The 15,410-nt window shown below is 37.2% G+C and overlaps 2 protein-coding genes across 7 annotated transcripts in view; one reads left to right on the top strand and one right to left on the bottom strand.

The window, feature by feature from the left end:
- The window catches only part of evi5b (ecotropic viral integration site 5b), a 53,803-nt gene that overhangs the window by 34,911 nt on the left and 3,482 nt on the right, over window positions 1-15,410 (top strand). For all 6 annotated transcript variants that reach the window (XM_079627442.1, XM_079627444.1, XM_079627446.1 and 3 more), the window contains one exon: window positions 13,149-13,244. In XM_079627442.1, the coding sequence (XP_079483568.1) occupies window positions 13,149-13,244 (96 nt within the window). The remainder of the gene's footprint in view (window positions 1-13,148; window positions 13,245-15,410) is intronic.
- The window catches only part of cUnh1orf146 (chromosome Un C1orf146 homolog), an 82,132-nt gene that overhangs the window by 27,159 nt on the left and 39,563 nt on the right, over window positions 1-15,410 (bottom strand). The window lies entirely within an intron of this gene.

The following is a 15,410-nucleotide window of genomic DNA, read 5'->3' on the forward strand; positions in this document are numbered from 1 at the left end:
ATACAAAAAACAAGCATAGCAGGTCAGCAACATCTTTACACATGCAAGATTAAAGGAGAACTCCGGTGCAAAATGAACCTTTGGTCTAATTACACATTGTTACCTAGTCAACCGTTATCTGAGATTTGTTTTCATGATTATCGAATGTAAATAGTTTTATCTCTAAAAACAGTTTAGCCTATAACGCTAGTATAACGCTAGTATATGGGGCATGGAGTAATGACAAATAAAAATCGCTTGTTAATACCACTAACAAGGCTCAAAATAGCCCCACACTAACACGGTAGCATAATGAGGGTCCCTACATGCAAACCGAAGCATTGAGAACTTTGACAGTGTCCAGACAGTTTAATAAGAAGATATTTTATACATACAGTCAACTTCACGTATACAAGCAGAATCCATCTTGGAAAAACAGACTCTATCAATCGATCTACGAACCACCGATCCAAATGCGCTGGACCATATGAGATTCTACACAGTTCAGCGCATTTGGATCGGTGGTTCGTAGATCGATTGATAGAGTCTGTTGACTGTATGTATAAAATATCTTCTTATTAAACTGTCTGGACACTGTCAAAGTTCTCAATGCTTCGGTTTGAAGGTAGGGACCTTCATTATGCTACCGTGTTAGTGTGGGGCTATTTTGAGCCTTGTTAGTGGTATTAACAAGCGATTTTTATTTGTCATTACTCTACGCCCCATATACTAGCGTTATACTAGCGTTATAGGCTAAACTGTTTTTAGAGATAAAACTATTTACATTCGATAATCATGAAAACAAATCTCAGATAACGGTTGACTAGGTAACAATGTGTAATTAGACCAAAGGTTCATTTTGCACCGGAGTTCTCCTTTAAGTCCATAACGTACTAAGGGAAAATTCTGCGTTATTTTGCAGAGTTCAATGTTTTTTTGAGTGTTTTAATGCAAATTTAAGCTATTTGTCACACACACACACACACACACACACACACAAATAAGTTAAATAATTGTATATTATGAAGCATTTAAAATTTGCATATCTTTTCGTCATTGTTACCGACATAGCATCAAACCAATCTTTTATTTGTTCACTTTTCGCCCAATCTTTTATTTGTTCACCTTTCACCCACTCTTAACTTGACAAGACCCATTGCTGGAAAATATAGCACCATGATGTCACCACAGTCTTATTCCTCTGGACTGACTCTGAGTCACCTGGTGTGAGTGTGGTTTTTATTTTCACTGGAAAGATCCACTATAAAGTAAACCTACAGGTCTGTCTGACACCAGACACCAACACACTAACCCATCTCCCCAGCATGCAGGAGATGTAGACACCTTTCAGAACACCCACACAACGTGTCAGTCCCGAGTCTGTTAATAGTTATTGTGATTGATGTGCAAGTAAGACTGAATGAAGCCTTCACAGCGAAAATGCAGAGCATCAGCATTGCTTCTTTTCAGCATTGTTATGAGCTCTTGTCTAACTAAGAGTGGAGTGAAGTCAGTGGGTTTATTTTTTTTTTAGTTTTAACACCTAGCAGAGCTCAGGGTTGAAACGGCTGCTTGCATGGCCCATGGGACCGCAGCTTAGCTATCTTCATTACCAGATGAGAAACCACTTCCTATCAGGCAGAGAAACGCACTAAGCAATAATCAAAGCTCACATTTTGCTTTATGCTTTACTGCTCTGCATTCATATGATCAATTGTGACAGAGAGATTTAGCTCGGTACGTGTTTGTAAGATGCATGCATAAACGTGAACAAAGAAAGGGCAATAAGAGAAATCTCAGTAGTATAGTTATGAGTTGCTGCAGAGAGAAAAAGTGACATTTAGTAGAAGTGTTTCAAATCACAAGCCCCCGAAACACTGAAATGAGTGTTTGTTGCCATGCCAACCTGATATAGAACAACAAATACTGTATGTCCCAAAATGTTTTGTTTTGTTGTAACATTTAAGTTTTTTTTTCTATATCTGATCTGCGAAGTTCCTTGTAAAGTTACAGGTTACATTTTTTACATTTAGCATGCATCAAATTTTAAAAAGGAGTAATGTCACAATAGAGTTAGGTCCATCAGATAAGAATTGCTCAATTTAACGAAGTTGAATCTTCCCCAGAATCAGGCCAACAGTTCAACTCTAATATATCAGTTCATCAGCATCACCATTTGATCGAGTCATTGTGGCTCAGTTCTGTTCTGCTTTTTGCGTGAAACGGTTATGCTGTTTACCTGTTGATTTATACAGAACAAAAAAGTTGTTGTGCTAACTCAAATCTTTGGATATGCTGTTTTTAGGAAAATATTTTCAACTCTTTCTGAATGTATTTTAGAATGTATTTGGTCGTATATTGGTTATCGGCTGATATTAAACATATTTCAAATTAAATTATATCAGTTAGCTTGGGATGTATCCATTTACATTTAGAAAGTTAATCTTCAAACACACTAATCCTGTACTAAATGTAATCCAAAACTTAAATGTACGGTTTAGGAAATCTCATTATAATGTTGTTATGCCTAAATTTACTTTGCATTTAAAATGTTTATTCTAGTTTTTAGTAGGGCTGACTATTGACAGATTTTATTATTTGATTTCAATTCACAAGCTCTTAATTTAATTCCTATTTAATGTCATATATTGTATATCCGACAGGTACAGTACATGTCCGCTTGTCTTTAAACAATTCTTTCTCAACTAAAGCTGTAAACTTTACAGGGAACCCTGTCGGTTGGTACAATACTATAATAATTACAGGTTTAAATTAATTAGGGCTGCAACTAACGATTATTTGGATTATACTGTAGGTTAATCTGTTGATTTATTTTTCGGTTAATCTGATGGAAAAACAAAACAAAAAGATTATATATGATTTTATAAAATATTTTAAACAACATTATTCCATATCCAATTCTGTCCTCCAAACAATGTGTAATATAAAGCATATGAAAACAAATATAGTGCATGTATCTATATAGGCTATGCTGTATAATATAAGCAAAAAAGGGTTCAAACATTCTAAACCTAAAAACAACTGACTGCTTACTATTTTAAAGCAGAAATTAAAAAATAAACAAAAACACAAAATGTTAACTTGTACAAAGGCATGAAGAACACATTCACTCTTCTGAACATAGTAATTATATTACTTTCGTGGGCTAGTCCAACAATAGTGCCTTTACTGTTACTGCTCATAAATATAATTACTTGTTACATGTAGAATTTTAAACCTACACTTAATTTCTAACAAAATTATTTTCACAAAAAGTGTTTTTTAGTCAGAATATTCTCCTATTCTACTACGCTCCGTCCGTTTGACGCACATGCATCCACCGGCGCTCGCTTATTGAAGTCTGTGATGTTTCACGACTCGCTTATTGTCAGAATATGCTAAATGATAACACTCGTGGGACTTTCTAACATTTACAGATAAGGATATAACCATAAAATGTAAGTTAAAACTGGCCGTTCATTTACACCATTTTTTTTAAATGGTGATGTCATGTTCATATGTAAATGTGTTTAGTCTGTGCATAGTGTTTCTTTACAAAGTGACATCACAAACTACTGGCCTGGCATAATACAGCATTTTTAGTCGTTTTCATGGATCTGTGTGAATGGGGATTGTTTTGACAATGTTGTCACCCTTTCAAAAATGCAAAGGAAAACTTTTTTCCTTTTTAGTACATTGTTGTGTTATTTGTACTTCAAGTGAAAATGTAGTGAATGTTATACAGTGCATATATTTAGCAAAATGCTCCTCTCTAGATTTTTTTCTAATTGACTAATGAGCTATGTAAAAAGTAGGCTGAATGGCTTTCATAGGCAACGTTACATGACATTTACAAGATGTTTCAATCGGTTGAAACACTGATTGAGCGATTACATTAGACATAAAATATTTCAGCAAGTAGTACTGTTTCTTTCAACACACCTTCTGATAGTTGAACTAGTTGAAGAGAGAAAGAGATGATCGAGTCACATGCGCTAGATGCTGGCATGTGGTCAGACCTCAAATCTTGCCCAGGTTTTTAGTGTTTTGTTTTTATTATAAATTGTATAGAATGGTATTGGCTATAGTATAGAATTTTAATATCAACTCTGTAACATAAAAAATTATAGGCTTATTATATCAGCAAGAATTGGTGCATCCCACAAATTTTTGTTAACCATCTGCTCCATCGCGGCCAAAAGTGACCGAAGCCATGAAAGGTGTGTGTGTGTGTGGGGGTGTGTGTGTGTAAGAGAGAATGTGAGTCTCTTTTTGATTTATGATTTATTGATTTTATTTCAATAAATACAGTCTTAGAGGGTGTGTGTGTGCGTGTGTGCGTGCGTGCGTGCGTGCGTGCGTGCGTGCGTGCGTGCGTGCGTGCGTGCGTGCGTGCGTGCGTGCGTGTGATTTGTAGTTTGTACCACCAAAAGTTTCTCTGAGTGTTCGTATTTTTTCATATTTCCCATTAATTTCCTATGTCTGTAATTTTTGACCGTGAAGGAGCGAAGTGTGATTATTTTTTTATGACCCTTTAAAGGGATAGTTCAGCCAAAAATGAAAATTCTGTCATCATATACTCACCCTTAAGTTGTTTCAAACCTGTATGAGGTTCTTTCTTCTGTTGAACACAAAAGAAGATATTTAGAAGAATGTTGGTGACCAGACAGTTGAAGGACCCCATTGACTTCCATAGTATCTTTTTTTCCATAGTATTTTCATTTTTGGGTGAACTATCCCTTTAACATATCCAAATCATGTCCAAGATTTTTTTTTTTGTATATTCACATAGCTAATGTGACAAAAGTCACCAAGTGTCATCCAATTCTGATAATGCAATTTTTTTTTGAAAAAAATAGCATTCGTTCATTTTTGACCGAAGAGGCTTAGAGGGTAAAGTTCTGTATTAGGGGTTGAACGACTTGATTAAAGTCGAGTTGTAGTCGACTAGTCGCTGATCAGGTCATTCATGATCAAATCGAGCTGAGTCTCGATAGTGGGTTACCTTGTGAACAGCAATGACATATATGACACAGTGCTGCCCACAAGCCTATTGCTCCTACATAACAGCCTATTTTTATCGGTTCTTTTGTCTTTGGGTCGTTATATTTCTCACACATTTCTGCTCCTTCTTAATCAGATACGGATAAAGTAGCACAGTAAAGATTACCGTACATTTATATGAATTCATTAGTGAGAGAGCGATTGCTTGTGAATTAATTCTACCTGGCAGCATGTCTCTACTAATAGTGAAGCTGTGTGTTTTAGTTACTAAGAAATATATGCTAGAACTTTTTTGTTTCTAAGCTATTTTATTGATAAATCACATAACAGTGTTGACAATACATGTCTGCGCTACTGAATGTTTCTATTTGTATGCGGTCTACGAGCTACTGTCTGTATGTGTGTGCGTTATGATGCAGCAGCACATTAGATCAGAACGGTGATTGACTTGCGTGTAGATTAAGCTGTTTAAAACTTGCATTCACCCGATTAATTTTGAGCATCCAGATGGTATAATCAAACATATCTTGTGGAGCGTTCTCGGAGTATGCATTTAATTGTTATTTTAACTTTATTTTTTTAAATGGAGCTTATCAGTGTTGTGTGTAACGTGTTACAGTAACGTAACTACTTTTTCGGGTCAGAAGTAGTGTAACGCACTACTACTGAAAATTTGGTAACGAAACGTAGTTCCTTTTTCAAATTCGGCACAACGTTACTTTTCCCAGGGACAGATTTGACAGCGACGCTGTGCGCTTGCAATAGTCACAAGCTCCACACGTTACGTGACAGAGGCTGGTAGCAGGGCAATCAATTCTGTGAATTACACTGCGCAAAAAGTGAAAAGTATGAGTAAGATCATAAGATGTGCAATCGGGAGACAAATGGAGTGGACAGACATGATTTTGACCACTTCATTAAAGTTTTCTTTTTTTAGAAAGCCTTTCTTTAAAGTGAATTTCGTTTTGTATTTTGTAAATTAATTGTATTTTAATTTGAATCAATGTTTTATCAACCAATTGCCTGGATTTAATAAATAAGAAGTAAATATAGCAGGAAATATAATCAGGACTTCTCAGGAGCTCCGCGCCGGCGCGTGAACTGGAGCTCGTCTCATAAATGAACCGAAACTCAGCGTATAAGCTACTTGCAGAAAACAGACTACAGACTACTTATGTAATCCGTATGAAATGTGCATTTCTCTCTGGCGTGTTTACTTCTGCGAAGATCGTGAGTCAGCATCGTCAACTTCATCTTTGCAGCCGACACTGACTGACACAGAAAACACTTGTTTATTAATAAACAATTGAAATGTCTCCTTGCTAATATTTGACATATTCATAATCATTATTTTTGCCGGTTCTTTGTGACATTTTTCATGAACGTGTCACCACCGCTCAATAGTTAATATTGTTCTTTGGTGTTCAGTTTATACAGGTTTTTCAAAAACTGTTCTATCTCAAAATCTCTTTTTTTTCTAGTTTTTTCCCCCCTAGTTTTTCAATAAGTAGAGTTCATAGTAGAACTTTATGTAGACCTACACATTTAGGAACAGATATTGGATTCTGCCCAAAGTCAAGCAACGTAAAAGTAACGTAAAAAGTTACTTTCCAAAGGGGGTAACTACGTAAAGTAACGGATTACTTTTTTAAGAAGTAACGAGTAATGAGCAAACACTACTTTTTAAAAGTAACTTCCCCAACACTGGAGCTTATACAAGTGAACTTCAAATATTTCTTATCCTGTTGTGCCCTCTGTAGGCCTTGATCAGCGACTAGTCGACGTCAAGCTTAAAGCATAATTTAATTGGGAAATTGTTTTCTGCTTTTGGGGTTCTCATGGACCACCCCATTTACTTGTATTGGGGGTGGGGGTGTACTGAAGTGAGGAAGCCATTACTCAGACGTTTGATGTCCCTAGCTGCAGTCTGCCACCTGCTGATTTCATGCAGCTGAGTGTAAGGAAGTCGGCTAACTGCCTTTCCCTTATCACAACACTATGAGGGGGGAGGGGGAGAAACCTCAAGAAAAAACACAAGTTCTTGGAAGAACACTTTAGATCCCTCTCCATCCCCATCTTTGGCCTATCAGGGAACTGCATGCACAGCCGAACGCAGACCACAGGAATTGAAAACACCCATCCCTGCTAGGGTGTGTGTGCATGTGTTGATCTTACCTCAGTACCTATATAGTACACCCCTCTCTGCTCACTCTTCTGGCTTGCCATAACTGTACCGATACAGAGGAAAACGGCTCTTTGCAGCATGTTTGTAGTGTATGTTTTGATTTCCCTTTTTAACAGGTGTGAATGTGGTGGGTAAACATGTTATGTAGTGTGTACACATGTCTGTTCAATACCGCAGCTCCCCCAAGGTTTTCAGCAGCAGTGAAAAACTAGTGGTACAACGGATCACAAAACTCACAGTTCGGATCATATTATGGTTTTTGAGTCATGGATCGGATCATTTTTTGGTTCAGCCAAAAATATTTTTTAAATTAAATAAATATGTGGGGGTGTAATGACAGTGTTCAGTGTATAAATTAAACTCAGTATAAATTATATATAGATCTTTGTTGAAGCTGTGTTGTTTGATTGTTAACATTAATGATAAAGATAGGAACAGGTATATTTATTGGGTATATTTATACACATCTGATTTCTCTCAACTGTTTACATTCACTTAATGCTGTGGTTCTTAAACTTTTTGTAGTGGCGTACACTCTGCAGCGGAAGAGGGGGTACGCAGAAGGATGTTAAATTTCTCAGTCACACCTAAAGGGTTATCATTAAAGGGTTAGTTCACCCAAAAATGAAAATTATGTCATTAATTACTTACCCTCATGTCGTTCCAAACCCGTAAGACCTTTGTTCATCTTCGGAACACAAATGAAGATATTTTTGATGAAATCTGAGAGTTTTCTGTCCCTCCATTGGCAGCCACGTCATTGCAACTTTCAAGGCCCAGAAAAGGTAGTAAAACATCATTAAAATAGTCAATTTAACTATATATAATTTAACTACAGTGGTTCAACCTTAATATTATGAAGCACCCCCCCCCCCCCCCCCCCCAACCCCAACCCCAGAATAATGACATTATTCAACAATCTCTTCTCTTCCACGTCATTCTCCTACGCTGTTGATTTAGTGTAAACAGTGCAGCGCTTCTGGGTTCTACTTCATAACAATAAAGTGGAACGAAGGTCTTACGGGTTTGGAACGACATGATGGTTGGTGAGTAATTAATGACCGAATTTAAATTGTTGGGTGAACTAACCCTTTAAGGGACAACATTTGCCCCCTTAAATCGATTTTTCCATTTTTTTGCTGCAATACTGCTGTGGCTTTTGTTGGAACTAGTATTTCATTGCAAAATAGAGCAAACAATACTGACAATACTATGTTTAAAATGAGCATCACTTAATATTACCCTTTCGTGTGTTGAACTGTTGTATAAAATCAATGTCATATTTGTCCACAATCGTGTGGATATTCGGGAAACATTGCATTCTTGCTCGTATAATATATGATCAACATTAAAAACAAGAACTCACACAGGGTATGATTTTCTATCAGAGAGTTTGAGTCTTAAATCGATCTCTATGCACAGTCTGTGTTATTATTTGTTCTTCATGCTAGTAAGTGCTGAATCCCCACTTTTACTAAAGTACATTGTCGAGAACGGCAATAAAGTAAAGCGTGATTTGCATACTCTGCACGCAATCTGTCATATGCATGCTACTTGTGTGGATGCAGTCAGTTTTGACCGTGAAAGATGAGGTCATTTGATTGGATGTCATGTTATAACGGCATTTTACCTTCTAGAAAAACATGCTCAATTGTAATGTTAATTTAAGGTGGGGTAGAATGGCAAAATTCTGCATTTTGTTTGTGTACCCCCTCTGTCACCTCACATACTCTAGTTTGAGAACCACTGACTTTAGACATATATCTTGCACCCAGCACAATTGACTTTGTACACCGACACATGTATCCTTCCTATTTTTTGCACCCGACGCACAGCGGACTTTTCCCTCCACAGACGCACGTCGGTAAATTAGTGAATGAACTTGCGCTCGGTGGGCAGTGCAGTGAAAAGAGGAGGCGTGTTTCGGCGCAAACGTTCCCTGGTGCTATTTTGCAGATTCAGAAAACAATTCCGCCACTGACCAGGAAAAACCTAGTCTAAAGTCAGTTGCGCGTGTTATTTGTGGTATTTTAAGGGCGCATGCTTGGCCATAATGTAGCATGTGCAGCACAATGCACATACACTTTGATTATCTCATCTACACAAACGCAGCAGTTTTCATTTTTGCAAATCATACATTATTACAAGGAAAACTATTAACACACGAGGGAAATCATTGTTGTGTCCATGAAGATGTGAAAAAATAAATCTAGCTTACACATTTAACCAAATTATCATACGCCTGTTTAACTGAAGCTAATTTGGGTGGGTTTCTGCCATCCCCATACAATGTCACTTCTCTGTGTTTTACGGCCCTGACAAGAACATCAGTCTCCTCGGCTGTGAACCGCTCCTTGCGTTCGCCTGGCAAATCCGCCGTTATAATAGCAATCTGCCGTGGAACAAGCGTGTCTGCTCTTAAAGGGAATGTGAGAGGACGCTCTGATTGGTTTATTTCACGTTACGACCAAACCATACCTATGAATAATGAAGCTACTTCAGACCAACCCATTTCAGATTTGCGTCGGGCGCAAGAGTCATTTATCCCACCTGTATAATAGCAACAGCGCCTGAGATACGCCCACAAAGTTACTTGCATTTTGCATTTGATACTTGCGTTTCATCTGAAAAGCGCCCTCTCTCTCTCTCTCTCTCTCTCTCTCTCTCTCTCTCTCTCTCTCTCTCTCTCTCTCTCTCTCTCTCTCTCTGTGTGTGTGCGTGCGAGTGCCGAACGAAGTTCTCTTTCGCCTCTTCTTGCACTTGAATAGTTTAAAATCACTTCAATGTTTAAATTGGCAAGACTTATGAACACGTGCAAATTATAAACTTTCACTCTATGAAACTTTGCAACTAACCCGCGAATCACATGCCTGATGACGTGAAGCCTGGTCCGTACGGATCAACTACGATCCGTTACTCCCCTATGAAAAACACAACAGCCTCACAATCTGTTCACATACATGTAAACAAATTTATAGCCATATTAGTTCATACATGTAAACCAACATGGCCACCACTATAATCTAGCTGGGTTTTTCACCCTTTTTATATTAGGTAACTTTTAAGTACAACGTACTTATTGTGTTCATTTTGAATTGCAAAACACTTTTACTGACATTGAGGTGGGAAGGGGGTAAAGGCCCCGATATATGATATTGAAGAATGAAGTGATGTAATTTTTTGACAAAATCGAGCCAAAACAAAGTTTGTTTGGAGTTTGTTTTGGGAGTTCAAACAGCTTGCCAAAAAGAGCTTGCAGGAAAAATTCCCTCTGGCTGGGTAACACCTTTGTACCACCATTAGTCAGTGGCGATAATGTCATCAATGGGTGCGCTTCTTTCAGATGGAAATCTTCTCCAGTTAATTTCTTCAGTTCAGTCTGTTGAGGTCAGACGTCCGCAAGTGAAAACATGAGCATGCTGGAGAGCTGCTTTATAGTAGAAAATAGTTGTATTCTGATTAAATGAGATGCTGTGTTTAATAATGTAAAGCTTTTTGCTTTTAAGCAATCTATTGAATAAAGTGCTATATAAATAAATGTGACATGAATTTACTGGAGTGCCGAATTGCTGAGCTCGTGCAAACATATCCACGTTGCTTTGATCAGATGGTTTTCTAATGCTTTCTTCTTCTTCTTCAAAAAAAGCTTGCTATTTTCTTTCCTTTTTTTTTAATTGTGAGGAAAGCACGTAGCCCATATTTACATAGGCCTATTCATCTAAACGCTGCTCTCAGCAGTGTGGGTGGCGTCGAGCAGTGGCGGCTGGTGCCAAAGAAATTTTGGGGGCGCAAACAAACTCAATTATTAATTCAGAACTGAATGGCCTAATTGTTAAATAACCATTTAACAGTGATAATAATAGCTAAAAATAGAAAATTCAGCATTTAAAGCATGCCATGAGGTAGGGTTGGGCCCTAATTTTTGTGCTAAATGGCGATCGATGGTAATCTCAGTATTTAATTTTTTTTCTATTTTTTATTTTTTTTATTTTTTTTTATTTTTTATGTATTTAAAAAAAAAAAAAAAATCATATCCTGATCAATATTGTCCTACAAACAATGTTCATATTGAAGGCTATGAAAACCAACATAGTGAATGTAGTAACCTTGCAGTCTATCCAAAAAAGGGGTCAAATCACATTACATTCTAACATTGCAACATTACAATCTAAAAACAAAATAATGCTTTTTAAAGTAGTAGTTAAATTCACTAAACTTAAAATGAAAATAAATAAAAAGAAAACTGATATCATAAATATACACTTATAGGTTTGAAATTCTAAAGCACATTTATGTTCACCAACAACAACAAATATTTTAGCAAAATATATTTATAATTTAGTGTTAATGTATATTTTAGTCAGAATTATTGCGCTCTTATTATATTGCGCTCCGTCTCTCCATCAAAAAGAGGGGGTACTCCACAGAACGTGACTTGGCGCTAATTGGACTATATCCAGAGGCAGAACAACAGTGACGGCTAGCGTAACTCTGGTTGAATGCCAATGTGATCGAAAAAGTCCCTTTCGCACTTTGGTGGTGCGCCACCCAATCGCCCTAATGAAGAAACCGCCCCTAACAGTGTACCGCTGGTCATGTATTACCCCTAAGCAAAGGACGAAAAAATGTCAAAAAATGTATATATCGGGGTCTCAAAGTTAGGACAGGTTTTGTGGTATGGTTAGGTTTAAGAATGGGTTAAGGTGTAAGGGAAGGGTCAACAGTGTAATTATAGATTTAAGTCACAATTTACATCTGTAATTACATGCAGATTAGATGTTCAGTTTAGCGGACGAGTCAGTGCATGAGAATAAAAGCGAAAGAGAGCAAGTAAGTCAAGACGGCACAGACAGAAGGTTTATCTATGTTATCCTACCCGAGCTTTCCAAAACACAAATAGTTTCATAACAATGAGCCGCTTAAAATTAAGAAAGTTATCAACATAACTGATATTCAAAATGGCAAGCAAGCGCTGCTTTGTTTACACAAGAGTGGTCTTTAAAGTGCCTTTCCTCATAAAATTGCACTGGTTGCCAATTGCGGCTCGCATCAAATTCAAGGAACTGATGTTTGGCCATTTTCAAGAAACTGAAGATCTTTTTAATCAACACCTGACCCATTAATACTAACACTTGCTATTCTATATCGATTTATAAATGTAAAAAACCTTGCTATGTGTACTGTGCTAGACAAACTGGGACTAGTCACCGCACTTGCATTTTGTTGCCCTATTGTTGGTTTGATTGCTTCTATTGCTCTCCTCATGTTAGTCGCTTTGGATAAAAGCGTCTGATTAAGTGTAAATATTGATATCTGCCGTGGCTTTGTACAACATTAATGGAGAACGGGTCGGGGTAATGGGCGTGCGAAAGGTACACAAGGCTACAACAGAAACTAACAGAAACCGCTTTTCGCAACCTATTATAAAGACCTTTCTGCATGGACATTATTCTTACCCGCAGAGACCCACACTTGGATTAATGAGCAACGTGATGTTCCGCCAATACATGTAACACCGTGTCCTAACCAGATGTGATGTGAAAAATTCTAGCGACAAGAAATTTGTCTGTTCACACCAGACGCTACATGACTACGAGACACGACACATTTAATTAAAAATCACAGCCAATCAGCACTGCACTCGCAACGAAATGGAATAGTAAACACTAACCTTGTATCATGGAAACAATAATAAAAATACATACTGAGTGACTGATACAAGCTTTGTCGTAGAATACGCTTGTTTGTTTACACGGAGTTCTTGTTTCCTTAAATTTGTTTTCAAGATCTGACTCAAGATTCAAACTCACATTAAGTTAATCAGTACCTGAGAATATCATTGTCACACGTTGTAATGTTGTTGTTCCAGCTGCAATGTTTCTTTTTTTATTCACAGAAGAAATTATTTTGTAAATGGTTGCTAGTTGTTCTAGGTGGTTTGCATATTCTTTATTTTATTTTTATTTTTTTTCCCATTTAGAAAGAGGAAGGAAAGGTCCAAGGTCAGCTCAACAACACAGACTCCAGCCAGTACATCAGAGACCTCAAGGATCAGATAGCAGATCTCAAACATGAGGTAATTTCAATGCGTTTCTAAATATTTTTGCATATTGTTTCAAAATATTGTATGACTATGTACTTCATGTACCTTTAAGCAGAAGTTTATCGTAGTAGTCAAAGTCAACTAGGCGAGTGTGATGTTTTACCCACCCATGAGATGCTTCTTTTCCTGCCTGATGTATGTTTTTGATCTTTACTATTTGTTTTGTGGTTAGCTTCTTATTTTTCACAAGCTTTATGAGCGCTTTGAACAGATTTGTTAGTTTATTTCTCAGGGCTTTTTAAGTGTTAACTACGCCCTGTGCATGGCCTCTTCCTGCACTTCAGTTTGCCCTGCACACGCCCCGTCACACTCTGTAGCGGTACACCTATCCGCTCACAGGTGTTGTAACCACCCTGAAATCTGTTCTGTCGACCCTGTATTTTAATAAATCGGCTGGACCTGTGACTCAAGGTCAACCTAATGGAATTGTCAGGTCATCAATCAGACAGATAAACGGAGAGGTACACACCGATTTTACAGTGACACATGTTCCCCGTTTACTTGGCATTACCTTGGCTCTGCAGTCATTGGAGATGGCACACTGAAAGAATTCTAAACAAGTAGCAGTTAAATCTATTTTTATTTATTTATTCTTTATTCTCGTTCATGTGTTAAAGTGCACCTATTTTTTTATTTTTCCTTTTTTTTAGTGTGTTATAGCTGTTTGTGCACGTAAACGAGTGCGCAAAGTCTTCTCCAAAGGGAGTTCATCACTAGGCACTTTTAAGAAAGTAGTTCAAATATACCAAGAAAAAAACAACAAAAACTTCTTGACAACTCTAGGTTGTCTGTAGGTGGTGTTGTTTTTGTGGCTAATGTGTTGTTTTGGTTGTTGCCCACTTCAGAACCATTACACTTCTGTGTTAAATAGCTACTGAGGAAGTATTATAAGTAGATGGCTTGCCATCTTGAAAAATTGATGTTTCAAAATAAATTGATCAACAATTTGTTATAAGAATAAATGAACAAATAATCCATGGAAAACATTTGTCTGTCTGTCCTATATATAGTGATGGTTTGGTCGTGGAATGATTCAAGGGCTCACAAGACCATACTTTCCTTATTTTCTGAATTAAATAAACATATAAAAAAAAATATATATAAATAAGTATTATCAGATTTTTTTAAAGACAACTGATTGAAGTGTTTTACAAAATAGTTCAATTATTCTCATCTATGCAGATCTGACATCACTGTGTGGCGGCTGACTGCTGTGGTGGCGGCGGTTGATGTTCTCATAGATGTTACTTTGACTCAATAGCTTAAAAGTTTGAGAACCACTGCTATATAGAACCTCTATATAGAACTATGCTATATAGAACCTCTATATAGAACCTTCTCATGTGTCTCTGGCTTATGGGAAATATGGATAATGCAAATCTGATAGTTAATTGGGTTAATTTACATTAAGTGTTATTAGGCATTGAGAATCTGGTCTAATAGCTTCTTTTGTCGGCCAGTGATGCTTCTTATGTAGATGGTTTAGGTCGATATAGATTGTGTAATGTTTATTTGGAATTTGACATCACTAGCAGTTGTAAGCATTGTGTTGGGAAATGTGTTGACACAATATGTGCAGTGAGCATGACTTCAATGATGTTTCTTCCTTTGATGTATTTACGGAACAACCAGTTTTAAACATACCTAGTGTGATGTTTAAGAAATCACATAGTCAAATGTCACATGTTGCATTCTTTTTTTCTTTTCTCAGCTAGGCATTGTTTTACGTGGTAAGGGAGTAATAGAATGTGGAGCGACAGAACAGAAAATGGAAAGCATTTAATTGATTTATACAGAGGGCAGGATGTAGTGTGATTTTTCTCCTCCTCCCTAATACTGACAACAAAAGGCTGGTGGTTTGCGGTCAAACAACTTTCTACTAAATCCATCTCAATCCCTATCTACAGAGTGCAGCAAGACAGCTTTACCTCTTAAAACCTGCCAGGTTCCTCTTTGTACACAATCAAGCATCAGCATGAATCCTGTCTGTAGCCACAAACCCTTACGAACAAGACTGATTTGGATGTTTGTGAATGTGTAGTTTGAGAGAAGAGCCATTATTTTGCCAATGCTTTCATCTAAAGTGAGTTACAAATGAGGAACATCGCAAGCAATTTGTCAAGAGCCAACAATAATCAG

The sequence above is a fragment of the Phoxinus phoxinus genome, assembly GCF_949152265.1.
Source record: "Phoxinus phoxinus genome assembly, chromosome: 11".
In the NCBI taxonomy this organism is placed as follows: domain Eukaryota; kingdom Metazoa; phylum Chordata; class Actinopteri; order Cypriniformes; family Leuciscidae; genus Phoxinus; species Phoxinus phoxinus.